The sequence below is a fragment of the Malaya genurostris genome, chromosome 3 (genome assembly GCF_030247185.1).
Source record: "Malaya genurostris strain Urasoe2022 chromosome 3, Malgen_1.1, whole genome shotgun sequence".
Classification (NCBI taxonomy): Eukaryota; Metazoa; Arthropoda; class Insecta; order Diptera; family Culicidae; genus Malaya; species Malaya genurostris.
In genome coordinates this window covers 142586264-142603393 of record NC_080572.1, presented here as the reverse complement: position 1 = coordinate 142603393, position 17130 = coordinate 142586264, and the positions used below count along the sequence as shown (strand labels likewise).

Below are 17130 nucleotides of genomic sequence, written 5' to 3'. Positions count from 1 at the left end.
AGATCAAGTGAAGCCTTCTTTGTTTTTGTGAAAAATGCGAAAAAAGGGAATGCTTGCATAATTTATACAATTGATCAACTAATTAATATTCGGAAGTGTTAAGGAACATGTCAGTTGTTTTCGTATTCACGACATCCAGTTATGTCTCTGACATTACCCACCCGCCTTTTTTTTAAATATCTATATTCGGTGGACAACCAATCTGTACATCATCTATTGGCATATTGTCGCAAAACTGAAATGTAGAGGCGCTGCTTGTTTAGAGATGATACTTTCAGCAAGAGCTCTCAAATCGGTAGGAAAATTTCTAATTACTCCACCTTTTCAACGATTTCTTTTGAAAACGGGCAAATTCATTTGAAAAATCATAGTAGAAGCACAAACGAATTTCCAGACATGATAGTCACGATCTTTTTTGGCGCACATCTACAGTCCGCCATGAAACTGGCAACAATGGTGATAAACTGGTTGCACTGTTGAGTTCCCATAATCACATTTATAACACAAATCGATAGTCCCAGGACAAAAGGGCCTAACCGACGACACGACCAGGCACTCCGAAGAAAAATCTGAACAAAAAGTGTTCGTGAGTGATTTACCGCCAGTTACCATAAATATAGCGACCCCTCGATAATCATGAAAATAAACTTCTTGAGCAACACTGTTTAAGTTGCTATGAACTAGTTACCAAGGAGCGCAATTATAAATAAACAAATCATTTGAGAAAGTTGTGAAACGTTTGTATAAATTTAAATTTTGTTTCAACGTTCTTTTTAGATTTACACCGACCACAATAGTACAATAACTAAATCTGGTACTAGAAGTAGTGTTGCGACAGAGATGCGTCATCCACATCCACATCGTCATATATCATCCACAACTACCCATTAGCTCTATCTTCAGTGTAGTCATCTAACTCATCCATGATGATGGTCTTTCTTTTTAGAAATAACCAGTCGAGTTTTCGGAACACATCACTTTTGTTTAACATACTGTCAACTAACCCGGAAGTTAGTACCAGTCTTCACGAAATGATAAATTCTATCCGACACTCTTTACATTCGACTACTTCGACAAGTTCCAGCAGCCTTACGGTAGACCGTAGTTACAATCTGGTTTCTGTTTGAGACACAAATAATCAAATTATTTGAAGGAGACCTGTTTGCACTGTTGGCTTTCTATGTGCACTTCAAAACCTATAATTTCGATCAGATCTAATATATTGAGAAATTAGATTCCCGTGCTGTTCAAGTTCCTTTCATATTCATCAAAGTATACACGCACTTTGCGAAGAGCTCAAATCACTAGAAAATAACAAATATGCTTTCAATACCAAATTCTGATGATAGGACTGATAAAAAGTTTCGCAATGACGGATTGAATGACTGCAAAACTTAACACCATTTAAAAACTCATTTACATAGCAGATAGTCATTATAGATCTAAGTATGGTTACGTTGAACTATTTAACAAACATCCATGAATATTGAATTGTCTGGAAGTCATTTGTAATATGTTCGAGCACCAGCAAGCCTTAACGAAGACCTCTATCCGATTAAAATAAATAATAATTCCACTCGAGGCAGTTTGTTTTGTTTACATTTCCCAAGTCTCCAATATGCAGTAACCAAGGTTATGGTAACTGTTATTTAAAATCAATAATCTATTAACTTGTGTTGCCAGTTTCAATAGTTTTTCAGGCATTTTCGTTTTGACATTACCAGTTACTGAGGGATAGTTAAATTTGCGATACAGTTTCGATAGACGAGTGGCAGGTCGTGTCGTCGGCCTAACTGCAAATGAGAGCCTCTCTTTGTTTACTTTCTCTTTTAATTATTACGAAGCCATTATTGCAAATTCTCTACAGTTTCCAATATGAATCAAAAGCTTGTAGTTTTACCTTGAAAGTTTAGCGAAGAGTAAAGCGTCAAATATAAAATCTGTTCGGTAAATCGTAAAAGAAAAAGTAAACAAAGAGAAACTGTCATTTGCAGTTAGGCCCTTTTGTCGTGGGACGGTCGAAATGTCAAACCGTGAGAACCTTTCGATTCGTTAGCTCATTTGTATATATTGAGATTTTATGGTACACTTAATATTTTGTTTGTTTTGATGTAATCAGCTAACACCATGATCTCTCGTGTATTTAAATTAATAGCAAGAGGACAGTTTACAGCAGATATGAATTATAGCAGTTAAATGGGAAAAAGTCAGAGTAGATTGCATAAATGTTAAAAAATCAAAATCTACGGTTGACGAGTTTATGGAAGAAATGAGCATGATGACCTGGCTTTGGATGCCCATTTTTCGTGCTTTTCCGTATTTTTTCGTTTTACGATTCGTTTTGCTTAATTTGTTGGTTATTTTTAACAATTGTCTTTTGATATTATGGTATCGAAATGAGTGACAATGTTGACATTTGATTCTGCCCTACTCATGGCACACTTTAATCGAAGTGATAACAATGCAATTAATTTCGCGCTATACCAAGCGGTGAGTGCGGTCATTTTAGAAAGTACCGGGTGCGAACCAGAATTGTTTAAATTATTGTAGGCACATACATGTCTTTATTATTTATCTTTGGTAGAAGTTGAAGAAAAAGTTTTTACTCTGAGGTGGTAATGTTGATTTTAGTTCATTGGGCGAAATCTACCGTTTATTCAGAATAGAGCATTAAACTTGGTTTGATACCATTTTTCAAATGACTGGAAATAACAAATAAAGTATCCAAAATAAATAGCACTTGATCGCTATACATTCTAGTACTCGAGAAATCAACATTACACTGGTTTCTGTTTAAAAAAATGTTGATCCGAAAAATCCTAACCTTACCCAATTTCACACATTTCTGAAGATTTTCCATGTTCAATCGTAGTTTACACTAAAAAAAGTAGTAGTAATCACATTGAAATCGATTTTCTTCTACTCCGAATGTTCTTTTATTGCTGATATATATTTGTACTATTGAATAATCGATAAAAATGTTGCAAATCACTACTGCCGATATGAAAATTTCCGAAAGAATCCTCCTTTCCTTACTTCTATTTTTCATTGGCAGGTGTCGGTAAATCAACTTTGCGACAATGTGCCAATCTCGAAAAATCTATTGAGGGTGGACTGGTTTTTAGAGCAAAAAAAAGGTCACACCACCTGGTTCAACACTATGTAACGAAACACAAAAATTGTAAATCGGTATTTATCTATATGAAAATTGAATTATCCGTATTTTAAAAGAGCATGTCTATATATAGCATGTCTATATTATATTATTATGTATCGAGTACGAAAATCGGTGCGGTTGGCAGCGTTGCAATCCAAAGACATCATATTAACGAGATATCCAGCTCTCACATTTCCCGAACAAATCATTGGAAACATTCTTTTTGGCGAGCATGTCGCCCTCAGGTGAGTCCGCATCGAATCTCATACATAGAAGTAGGGGAGAGAAATGTCAAATTCGTGCGCGCCAAAATAGCAGGGCTGCGCACCTATACAATTGACATGATATGTTGAATGTGATGCCGTGCGATGGCGTTGTTGAACTGAAGATTGATTTCGCTCCAAGCTGACAGGGTCTGATACAACCCTAAGCAGCACCCTGATAAAAATCGACATGTTAGGCCGAAGTGTTTTACACCTAATTTCGCCGCATATGACTCGACTCTTCAGTTGCAAGTGTAAAACGCTTCAAATCTTATTTAAGTGGAATTATATTGAAACCTATAGATATTACATTTGATTTCCATTAATCCAACAGTAGATATATTACAAATATATTACACTTATTATTCAATTGGCTTGACACTTACGATTTAATTGTTAGATATATACATTTCAACCAGTCACGTACCCAGAGGGGGGGGGGCAAGGGGCCCGGGCCCCTCCCGAAATCAAAAACAGATGTATAACTATTTAGAAGGTCTCAGACAATAATGTGGAGAAGTTTAAAGTGTATGTTAAAACACTCGTAAAAGGCACACCGCGAATTAGCTACATAAGCAATCTTCAGTAACATTATTTTTTTATCTTTGGGCCCCTCCCGAAACGAAATCCTGGGTACGGGCCTGATTTAAACTGATGACAATTCTTAGATTTGAACAGGTTTTAGACTTAACTATCATATAGAATACATTTTCTTATTAAATGCATGACATTTTGTTATTGAAATGTCATCAATTCAAAATTAGCTTTTAAATAACGTGATAAATATGATTTATTCCACGCAAATATTATATACAGATTAGATTTATTTTCGAAGACTGACAAATAAGCCTTGTCGTGCATGAATAATACGGTGTTGTTTGACGATCCATAATTCCAGTGCCTGAAAACACAAACAAATTTTTTGAGTCACAAAAATAGAAATAAAACAGCAAGCAAGTCTACCTTCTTTTCCTTTGTTTTGACGCGATCGCAAACATTTTCATTATTTCCCCAGTAATAATCGGTATTCGATAATTCCAGGCTCCTTTCCATTTACAAAGAGTTGTGACGAAACTGTGGGCAATGTTTAGTAATTATTAAACAAGAAAGTAAACAAAACGAAACAGTCACTTTATATGTAGTCTATATTCGATTGACGAAATAATTAAATAAATAATACGGGGTTTTGAAAAATTCACCGAGGAGTTATATGAATATACTTACTGCCCACAATCTCTAAAAAGTTGTTCAAAGTCAGATTAGCAATCAGTTCACGACGTTGAACGAAGATTCTTGCAATTATTTTGTTTAATACTTTTTATTCAAAAGTTTGGCACTTAAAATTGCCGCAGTTATCAGATAATACAATGGTTATTGAGAAAACATATATAAACATCAATATGGCGTCACTTCGAACTGAGATGTTATGACATTGTTCTAAGTCGTAAAGCTGGCCACCGCCACCGTGTGTATTGAGAATGCCATTGCTTACTAGTGCATAAAGAGAAACACGAAACGCATTGACCGAAGAAACCGTGCTGGTAGGTGTTTTATTTTCCGCGCTGGTGTTTCAAGCTTCGGCATACACCGAAACCGCGTGTTTTCAGTTTCATTAAACATCGGAGTCGAATGTTTTGAATTTCGCGAAGGCATCGAAAAGTACCCATGCATTGGTTATATTGTCAATAAATTGAATTCAATCAAACGCGTATTGACGAAAAAAGAATGAATCATTCAAACGCATTTTTCGTCATACCGTGGTGGTATATTCGATTATAGTATACGCAACTGTATAAGGCTTCGGTATTTGCCGAAGTCAGGCACACTCGACTTAAGTGCTGCCCGTAAATCCAAACACCGTTGCTTGCAATTACACGACCACCGCTACGGGTGCTTTTTCTGCTGCGTTCGGTGTTTGTTATTCAACACGGGCACGGAGCGTTGCATTCAATACTCCTGGTGGTGTGCTTATGAGTGAAGGTGAGTACAGTGTGGAACGGATTCGTGTTTTTGTCATGCCTGTCAAAAAGTTGCACATTTTTGTCTTATGTTTTAAGCATTCGACATCAAAATCTTCACGCATTCACATTCAAATGTAATGGCACTCGAACATGAGCAACAAGTAACATGAAATTCATGCAGAGAATTACTTGAAAAAAGTGTTGATTTCGTTCGAATATATATATATATATATATATATATATATATATATATATATATATATATATATATATATATATATATATATATAGATATATATATATATATATATATATATATATATATATATATATATATATATATATATATATATATATATATATATATATATATATCAATGTACCGGCTGAGGCTGGTCAAAATACATAGATGATAATGCCTTTAAAGTGAGTGTGTACAGTGCCTAACGAATTGTCATCGCCGTTTAAGTGACAGTTGTTCTTGTTTTCGTATTATTCACGCTCGAAAATGTCTGTTTATGAACTATTAGGATTTGTTGTTCGCAAATCGAAGGTAAAAATCCTCAGTTTAGTGCAAATATAGAACTGTTTGATTTGATTTGTGCACTTTTCGCTGTGTGAAATTCACAGTAATCGAAATCAAGTGAAGCTTTCTTTGTTTTTGCGAAAAATGTGAAAAAGGGGAATACTTGCATAATTCATACAATTGATCAACTAATTGACATTCGGAAGTGTTAAGTGTTATGTCTCTGACATTACCCACCCGCCTTTTTTACTTTTCTGTTACAATAATGCTCTCAGAAACTTACGGTGATGCTGCTCTGAGTAAAAGAACGTGTCGGGAGTGGTTTCAGCGTTTTAAAAATGGTGATTTCGATGTCGAAGACAAACATGGTGGCGGAAGAGAAAAAACCTTTAAAGATGAAACTAGAAGCATTGCGTGATGAAGATTCGTGCCAAACCCAAGAAGAGCTTGCCGAATCGTTGGGAGTGAGTCAGCAAGCCATTTCAAAACGTCTCAAGGCCCTGGGCATGATTCAGAAAGAAGGAAACTGGGTGCCGTACGAGTTGAAACCGAGGGATATCGAGCGCCGTCATTTTGTATGTGAGCAACTGCTTCAAAGACAAAATCGTAAGGGGTTTTTACATCGAATCGTAACCGGTGATGAAAAGTGGGTTCGATACGATAATCCTAAACGCACAAAATCATGGGAAAGTCCGGGCATGCTACTTCATCGAAGGCAAAACCGAATATTTACGGCGCCAAGGTAATGTTTTGCTTTGGTGGGATCAGCTCGGAATGATTTACTACGAGCTCCTAAAACCGGATGAAACCATCACAGGAGATCAATACCGAACGCAACTGATGCGCCTTAGTCGCGCGCTAAAAGAAATGCGGCCACAATATCAAGAGCGACATGACAAAGTCATCCTCCAATACGACAATGCTCGGCCTCACGTTGCAATAGTGGTCAAAAAGTACCTGGAAAAGTTGAAATGGGAAGTCTTGCCCCATTAGTCGTATTCCGCAGATGTAGCCCCTTCTGACATTTACCCATTCCGTTCAATGGCACGGCCTGGCAGATCAACATTTTCAATCCTTCGAAGAGTTGGAAAAATGGATTGCTTCATAGATAGCGTCAAAAGATGGCTCCTTTTTTCGAGCCAGAATCCGAAAATTGCCGGAAAGATGTGAGAAAGTTGTCGCTAGCGACGGACAATACTTTGAATAATACATCTGTAAGCACTTTTTCGCAATGAAGCTTTTAATTTTGTAAAAAACGGCGGAAGCAAAGTTATATATATATATATATATATATATATATATATATATATATATATATATATATATATATATATATATATATATATATATATATATATATATATATATATATATATATATATATATATATATATATATATATATATATATATATATATATATAATGTCCGTCGCTAGCGATAACTTTCGCACATCTTTCAGGCAATTTTCGGATTCCGGGTCGAAAAAAAGGAGCCCTCTTTTGACGCTATCTATGAAGCAATCAATTTTTCCAACTCTTCGAAGGATTGAAAATGTTGATCTGCCAGGCCGTGCCATTGAACGGAATGGGTAAATGTCAGAAGGGGCGATATCTGCGGAATACGGCTAATGGGGCAAGACTTCCCATTTCAGCTTTTCCAGGTACTTTTTGACCACTTTTGCGACGTGAGGCCGAGCATTGTCGTATTGGAGGATGACTTTATCATATCTCCACCGTTGTTTTTCGTTCTGCTCGCAGTGGCGATAGAATCTAAACTGATGAAATTTAAATTTTAAATAAATAGCAGCATATAGAATTTTAATTTCGATTATTTCATTTCGGAATTGCATTTCATTGAAAGAAACTATCCGGATGCTGTACGGGATTTATTCCTGCCTATCATAAGGACCAAATTGTGGAACTCACAACGATATTAAGCACTGTTCGGAACACTTTTCTCGAACGATTTTTTGTACAGCAGCAGATGTTTTGTTCTCTTCCTCAGAACGCGTTCTGATTGGCTGGTGTTAACATGGGTCAAATGAGACAGGTTTTTCAATAGTGTACTATTGAAATACTTCAATGCTGTTGCTATTCACGTTTAAATTGAAAAATTTCGATTCTATTGGTAGTTAGTTTATATAAATATAAATATATATATATATATATATATATATATATATATATAATATATATATATAATATATATATATATATATATATATATATATATATATATATATATATATATATATATATATATATATATATATATATATATATATATATATATACATATATATATATATATATATATATATATATATATATATATATATATATATATATATATATTTATATATATATATATATATATATATATATATATATATATATATATATATATATATATATATATATATATATATATATATATATATATATATATCCATATATATATATATATATATATATTCCTGCCGGACCAGTTCATCGTTACGATGGAGTAATGAGACTGCGCAGGAGAGCCAAGCCCAATTCTATCAACAACTGTCGATCCCAATTAGTTTTCCGAATTTATTCCTTAAATTACTAATGAAACCTTGCGATCAAGATCAAGAGTCAAGCTGCAGTCCTGTTCGCTTTCCAAATAGTCACGGTTATGCTACCATCGATCCGTCATCTTCCTCTCTTTCGGGAGCAAATTGCACTCTAATAGACGGGATGTCTCTTTTAAATTAGTATGGTGACAAACAGATTGAATCGTACTCTAGATCTTCTGTTCAGAAACGAGGAAGCATTAGCGAATTGTCACGTGCGTCAAGCTGTCGACCCTCTCGTTGGGATTGATCCTCATCATCCACCTCTTCTGGCTGAATTGACATGCTACCAAAAACTTTGCTTCAACAATACTGTCGAAGACTCGAAATTTAACTTCTCGAAAACCGATTTCACCGGACTAAATAGCTCATTAGAGTCAATCGATTGGGCATCTGGTTTTGATAATGTAACTGATGTCAATGTAGCGGTAGAAAAGCTTACACATGTGCTGAAATATTTGTATATTCTACATGTACCAGCTCCACGACCCCACCTTGGTCAAATCGGCACCTTCGTACACTGAAACGCGTAAGAGCAACTGCACTTCGGCATTACACAATTCGACGCAACCCTATAACTGCACGAATTCAGTCTCGCTAGTAACAACTACAAGGTCTACAACGCTTGCTTTATTCTAGACATGTTTTACAAACACAAACCGATCTTAAACAACATCCAAAACGTTTCTGATCTTTCGTGAATAGTAAACTCTAGGAGGTAGGCCTTCCTTCTACTATGACTCTTGGAAATGAATGTTCAAATTCATCTACTGGAATTTGCAACTTGTTCGTTAAACATTTCTTAAGTGATTTCGAAACAATTTCAGTTGATCCTGTTCAGATGGAATTCGGGCTCAGAGATGTTCCTTGCGATATTGTAAGTCTTGGTAATATTCAATTCACATGCGAAGAAATCATTTTTGCGTTGAAAAAAAAGGGGGGTGAGTAATGTCAGAGACATAACTGGATGTCGTGAATACGAAAAAACTGACACGCTCCCATCACTTTTCCGAATATCAGTTAGTTGATTGATTGTATGAATTGTACAAGCTTTCCTTTTTTTCACTAATAGAATTTGAAGCGATACATCTACATTTAAGTACAGATTAGTTACATTAAACAGCTAATATTCTACAACTATATATTCCAAACTTGAAATAATTCCTTTTTAATTTGCTAATATAGGAGGCTAGGTACGACAAATTTGTAGTTTATTTTTATTGAAGCTATGAAGTTCGAAGATATCTGATTCTTCTCGAAATTTCAGTACGAGACAACTGCAATGGCCTGGTCTGAAATGTATCGACGATCTTCGGTATGCAAGAATGATTCTAATAATAATAATGATAGTAATAATAATAATAATACAGATTAACCTGTATATATGGCAACCCTGCTTCGCATGGCATATTTTCACACGACCCCATACTAGTATAAAGATGTGTTCAACATTCGCTTTCGCATTGCCGTTCGTACTTGAATGTGTTAGTGACGGTACAAATCTGCCATCTTTTCGGTGCCATCGTGCTGACGGTGTCTCGTACGTTCAGAGTAGCTGCTTTAACTTAAATGACGCTATTTCTCATTTTTTTTTGCATAAATATCTGTTTATTAATCTTATTTTTGTGTATTACATCAACATTTTACAGTACAAGTGTTTTGACCTTTTGGCCTTTCATCTTTGTTGTTCATACGATTCGTTATTAATATTAGGTGTTTGAGTTACTCTTGTTTTACATACTAATGTTTAATCATAATATTTATTTTAATTATATATAAAATGTCTACCTACTTATAACTATCCCTAACCTAATACGTACAAATTTTGAATTATTTGTATATCAGAGATTGAGCACCTCTCTTCAAATTTCGTGCAGTATTGTTCGAATTTTTGTTCTAGTATATCCAGTGAGGCCATCTCATGTACTTCACTAGTCCTTGTCCAAGGGGGTAGATTTAGAATCATCTTTAAGATCTTACTTTGAATGCGCTGAAGCCTAAGTTTGTGTGTTCGTGCACAGCCCCGCCAAACAGGGACTGCGTATTCAATTGCGGGGTAGATGATTTGTTTATAGACAGCCATCAGATTCTTCAGGCACAGTTTAGATGTTCTACAAATCAGCGGATACAGAGACCTAATGAGTATGCTGCATTTTTGAACGATTTTGTCAACATGTGACCTGAATATCAGATGTCTGTCAAAGGTGAGTCCTAGATAGATAACTTCATCGGACCATTGAATGACCTCATCACCGAATCGTATTCTGCATTCGTCTGATGGAACAAGTTTTGGAGATCTTGAATGTGGAAACAAGATGACCTGAGTTTTTGCTGCATTGATCACAATTTTCCAGCTTGTAAAATATTCCGTTAAAGCGTCCAGACCTGTCTGTAGTTTATTCTTCAGAGCATTAATGACACGACCTTTGTAAAGAATGGCAGTATCATCAGCAAATTGTGACAGAACACCACCACCCGAAAGAGGTGTGATGTCTGATGTAAAATGTTGTATAGAATGGGACCTAGGATACTTCCCTGGGGTACACCAGCAGGAATAGTAAATCTTTCTGAAAGTGCATTATTCAGAGAAACCTGGAATGCTCTATCTGCAAGATAATTTTTGATAATTTTAATAAGATGCATGGGAAAATCATACCGATGCAGTTTGAACACCAGTCCATCGTGCCACACATTATCGAATGCCTTTTCAATATCCAATATTGCCATGGCAGTCGTTTTGGACACTGATTTGTTTTGCTGGATGACGTTGTTAACCCTTGTGAGTTGGTGGATGGTGGATCTTCCTTTCCGGAACCCAAACTGTTCTTCCAGTAATATATCCTGTTCATCTGCGAAAGCAAGAATTCGCCTTTGTATTGACCTTTCAAACAGCTTGGATAGGGCAGAGAGTAAGCTGATGGGCTGATAGCTCTTGGAAAGGTAAGGATCTTTCCCCGGTTTCAAAACTGGGATAACTTTAGCTAACTTCCACATTGAAGGGAAGTAACCAAGCTCCCAGCACCTGTTAAAAATTTTAGCTAAGAAGACAAATGAGCGAATACTCAAATGTTTCAGCTCAATGTTGAATGTGTTGTCGAAACCGTGGGCCTTCATATTTTTGGATTTTTTCACAATAGCCATCAGCTCATTCGCAGTGACTCTACTTTCCTCAGGAACTAAGCTGTCTGATTGGTCAACTTCAGCTACGCTATCAGCAACGGCTCTTTCATGTGGACTAACAATGTTGAGTCCTAAATTGTGAGAACACACAAACTGCTGGCCTAGCGCATTTGCCTTCTCTACTGGTGTGATTAAAGGTATTCCTTCAGCTGCGTCCTGGGGTGACATCAGAGGAGGAATAGGCTAGGATGCCAGTTCGTTGATACTGCTTCCGGTAGATATTTCGAAGCCGGATGAGTTTCTTGGTGACACTGTCAATTTGAAGAGAGGAACTCGGCATATGTTGTACTGGAACCGTCCTATCACGAGCGACTGTGATTGAATGCTGGAAAGAAGATAGGGCCGCATCGATTTCCATCGGGGAATCAAGTGGCAAATCGATATTAATAAGTTGGTCGGCGATTTGTTGAAATTGGACCCAGTCGGTGCGATAATAGTTCCTCCGAGGTCGAATAGGCACTGTTTCTGGTGAAGATCCCAACGTCAATATTACTGGAAAGTGGTCGGCAGATAGCTCGTTGAAGACAACCGGAGAGCTGTCTATGGCGATGTTGCTGATGAATATATCCAAAATGGAATGAACTCCCGATCTGGAAAGTCGCGTTGGTTGATCCGGAGCGAGGATGTTGTATTGTATAGCTTCGTAATCTTCGGCAAGTACGAATCCGTTTCGATTCTGTCTTTTGTTTCCCCACAGCTCATGCCGTGCGTTCAAGTCCCCAGCAATGATGAATTTGTTCTGTCGTCGAGTGAGCATAGCCAAATCTCGCTTCAATGATGCACACGTACCATCTCGAAGATTTGTTTGTTTGGGGCAGTACGCTGCAATGATGATGATGGGTCCCATCGTCGTTGTAATCTCAATTCCGATGGCATCTATAAGTTGCAATTTAAAGGCTGACAGAAGCCTGTGCTGAATGGATCGTTTAATGGCAATGGCAACTCCCCCTCCTCTGGTAGTTGTCCTGTCGAGCCTGTGAATCCTGTAATTGGAAATAAAAAGGCGGGTGAGTAATGTCAGAGACATAACTGGATGTCGTGAATACGAAAAAACTGACACGCTCCCATCACTTTTCCGAATATCAGTTAGTTGATTGATTGTGTGAATTGTGCAAGCTTTCCTCTTTTTCACTAATAGAATTTGAAGCGATACACCTACATTAAAGTACAGATTAGTTACATTAAACAGCTACTATTCTACAACTATATATTCCAAACTTGAAACAATTCCTTTTTAATTTGCTAATATAGGAAGCTAGGTACGACAAATTTGTAGTTTATTTTTATTGAAGCTATGAAGTTCGAAGATATCTGATTCTTCTCGAAATTTCAGTACGAGACAATTGCAATGGCCTGGTCTGAAATGTATCTACGATCTTCGGTATGCAAGAGTGATTCTAATAATAATAATGATAGTAATAATAATAATACAGATTAACCTGTATATATGGCAACCCTGTTTCGCATGGCATATTTTCACACGACCCCATACTAGTATAAAGATGTGTTCAACATCATCACTTTCGCTTTCGCATTGCCGTTCGTAATTGAATGTGTTAGTGACGGTACAAATCTACTTTTCTACCTGTTTTCGGAGCCATCGTTCTGACCGTGTCTCGTACGTACAGAGTAGCTGCTTTAACTTAAATGACGCTATTTCTCACATCACATTTCCTTTTATACGTGCTAGTGGTAGCACGGTAGGACGTCCCCTTTGTTAGAATTCCTTTCCTGTACGCAGAACGGGAAACATTGAAACGATATAAAAGAGAGAGTTAGCAGAGCGGCAGCCAGTAATACTAAATGGGTCGTCGAGCTGTTAACAGCATATTGTGGAGGAACAATTAAGGGCAAGGTAAAGTCCCGCTCAAACCGTGCTGGTCTGAAGTGCCCAGTTGGCGGCAGAATCCATCGTTTGCCTCGGAAGGGGAACTACGCCGAGCGTGTCAGTGCTGGTGCATCGGTCTATCTGGCGGCAGTGATGGAGTACTTGGTTGCCGAAGTGTTGGAGTTGACCGGTAACGCTGCCCATGACAACGAAAACGAAAATCATCCCTCGCCATCTGCAGCTGGCCATCCGTTGAAAACCCCGTCCTTTTCAGGATGACCACATCACTGCGATAAAGAAATATTAAGAATTGCTTTAAGTTTAGCCAGTTCTGATACGCCTGGAAAGTAGGATGCGCAAATCAAGTGGAAACATTTGTTCTAACAATTTTTGTTTTCGGCCGCATACTAAAGTACTCGCGACAAAAATACATAATTGATCTGTGGCAACTCTGTTTCGCACGGCATATTTGTAAACTAGTATAAAGATGTGTTCAAAATCATCACTTTCGCTTTCGCATTGCCGTTCGTAATTGAATGTGTTAAAGACGGTGCAAATTATTTTAACTCCCATCTTGAATCTTTTGGTAGGAAATATTGAGATCTGAGATGGTTCTCGTGTGTGTCTTGTTTCGGCAATGGGCCTTGCTGGACTTTTTGGCTGCCTTTTTCGGTGTCATTGTGCTGACGGTGTCTCGTGCATTCATATCGGGAAACAATGAGACGACAGGTCCTCGATGTTGCTGTCGTGTGTCTTGTTTCGGGAAGAGTTGCTCAGCAAATGATAGGAAAAGTGAACCATTCAACTTTTATTTTATTTTTTATTTTATTTTATTTTATTTCTGGAGCAGGGAAAAGCCCACTGGAGATAAGTTATTATCAATGTAACACTATGTCTCCAGTAGGCATAAAACCTCCTCATCCTTTGTACCAACAGATTACAGAATATCCAAATGATACATTTCATATTAATAACTATTATAACATATTGCATATCATTAACTATTATAACTACATAGCTAAGTACTTAGAACAAACGATAAACTTCTAAAGAGATAGTGTTCGGTTAAACAATTTCCTAATAGTATCACGAGTTAGATGAAAGTCTAACTGACTTGAACAGCTATTGAACACTCGGCACATACTGACAAATGACTCGTTGTGGCCATAGTTGGTTCTGGCGGCAGGAATGCGTAGGAAAGGATGAGTTCGAAGACAACGACGACGAATATCAAAATCTAGCAAACGTAACAGCTCCGAGCAATCAATTCGTGACTGGAGAAGATCAGCAATGAAAACTGCCTTGAACACATTTCTGCGAACGGACAATAGATCGAGATCTATGAGCTTGCAGCGATCTTGGTAACTCGGAAGATTTAGGGGGTCTCTCCATGGTAGTTGGCGAAGCGCAAAACGAATAAATTTATGTTGAATATTTTCTATGCGTTGAATGTCGTTTTGATAGTAGGGTGACCAAACCACAGCTGCATATTCTAGAGTAGAACGGACCAAAGAACAATATAATGCTTTGAGGCAATATATGTTTTTGAATTCTTTCGTCACGCGGAAGACGAACCCTAACAGTTTCGAGGCTTTATTGATGGTATATTCAATGTGCTGTTTGTAATTCATTTTCGAATCCAAGATAACTCCCAAGTCTTTAATACACGATTCTCGTCTAAGAACAGTTTGTAAGATCGTGTAGTCGAATTCAATCATAGAATGTTTGCGAGTGAATGAAATAACAGAACATTTTGAAGCATTAACGGACATTCGGTTTACTCTACACCAATTTGTAAAAATGTCCAGTTGTGACTGCAAGAATCTGACGTCTTCGATGGTTTTGATAAGGTGAAAGAGTTTGAAATCATCAGCATACGATAACTTCATGCATTTTATCAAAATGTTTAAATCGTTTAGGTAGAGTAGGAATATGAACGGTCCAAGATGACTGCCTTGAGGAACTCCGGAACTGACCGTAAATGGAGACGTAGTGCAATCTCCTATTTTCACTGACATGTCGCGATCGGTTAAATATGAGCACAGCCAATTAAGAAAAGGTCCGTTGAATCCAAGTCTACTCAATTTCGAAATTGTGATCCGGTGATTGATCTTGTCGAAAGCAGCAGAGAAATCGGTATATATAGCATCTACTTGCAGTCGCGCTTGCAGAGATTTTATGATAAATGATGTGTAAGATACGAGATTTGTAGTAGTAGATCGTTTCGGCATAAAACCGTGTTGACTTTCAGATATATAGTTTGAGCAATTATGTGTGATGAAGTCCAAGACGATTAGTTCGAATAATTTGGATACTGCGCATAACGCCGCTATTCCACGATAATTTGATATCTCGTTTTTACTGCCTTTCTTAAAGACGGGAAAAATGAATGATTTTTTCCATATGGCCGGAAAATGTCCTGCTTTCAAAGAACTATTAAACAGTATCGATAGTGGAATCGAAATACCATTTGAACATCTTTTCAGTAATATAGATGGGATTCCATCAGGACCAGCACTGAATGATGACTTAAGCTTGGAGCACGCTTTGCTAACTTCAGTGGTCGTAATAATTGGATGAGAGCCGAAGGGAGTACGCAGAGGAACGTTACCGGTCGCTTCATGAATTTGATCATCAGTTAAAATTTCGTCCGAAAAAACACTGCTAAAATGCTTACGAAACAGATCACAGATTTCAGGAGATGTTGATGCTTGAACTCCATCGAGTGACATTTGAGTTGGAAAGCCCGTTTCTTTACGTTGTTCGTTGACGTAACTCCAGAAGCTTTTCGGGTTCGTTCTAAGACTTCTCTGGATCCGCCGTTGGTAGTTATGGTACAGAGTCTTATTTAGACGTTTATAACGGTAGTTTAAACGCGAATAGTGCAATCTGAGATGTAGCGAAGGATATTTGGACAACTTCTTCAAGGCAGATCGCTTAGCACTTTTATATTTTTTCAACGTGGAATTAGACCATGGTGGGTGGATTGCTTTACGAGGTGTCTTTTTTGGTACGAACTGATCCATGGCGTATAACACAACATGAGTCCAAGTTACTGCAGCTGAGTTGCATTCATTGGATAATATAGAGTTCCAATCTAAAGATGAGAAAAAATTACTCATAGCAGTGTAGTCTCCTTTTTTAAAGTTGTAGTATGTTGATTCAGCGATGTTCTTGAATCTGATAGGTGGTTGGTCACGGATATATATTCGAAGCGGTGGGTGATGCTTACAAATTTTAACAAGGGTTGCTGGAGCTTCCGTTAGTGTAATCGAGGCAGAAAGTTCTTGACTGACGAAGCAAAGATCCAGCAGGCGTCCATTGCTATTATAAACGTCATTTAATTGGACTAAACCGGCTGTGTTGTAGTCATTAAATAATTTTAAAGCTGTAGAAGATAACGACGAGCTTGTAGAATCAGGGTACAAATATCTAGAGGAACAGCGGGTCCACTTGATACGAGGAATGTTGAAATCACCGATCACAAAAATCCTATCGTTCAAGGATACTTGTGCCGTTATAAACGAGAGAGACTTTAAGTGTTGATCGATTAGAACAGAATCATTGACACGATCAGGCGGCAAGTACAGCACGCAGAGGTAAAGTGTGTAATT

General features: G+C 37.3%; 1 protein-coding gene across 15 annotated transcripts in view; it reads right to left on the bottom strand.

The window, feature by feature from the left end:
• LOC131437703 (voltage-gated potassium channel subunit beta-2) overlaps nt 1–17130 on the bottom strand; it is a 565459-nt gene that overhangs the window by 462909 nt on the left and 85420 nt on the right. For 8 of the 15 annotated variants that reach the window (XR_009230813.1, XM_058607211.1, XM_058607208.1 and 5 more), the window contains one exon: nt 4384–4494. The exons of the other annotated variants lie outside the window; for them this stretch is intronic. Coding sequence is in view for 7 of the 8 variants with exons in the window: in XM_058607211.1 (XP_058463194.1) it covers nt 4384–4494 (111 nt within the window). In the remaining variant the exon portion in view is untranslated. The remainder of the gene's footprint in view (nt 1–4383; nt 4495–17130) is intronic. 15 annotated transcript variants of the gene reach the window in all.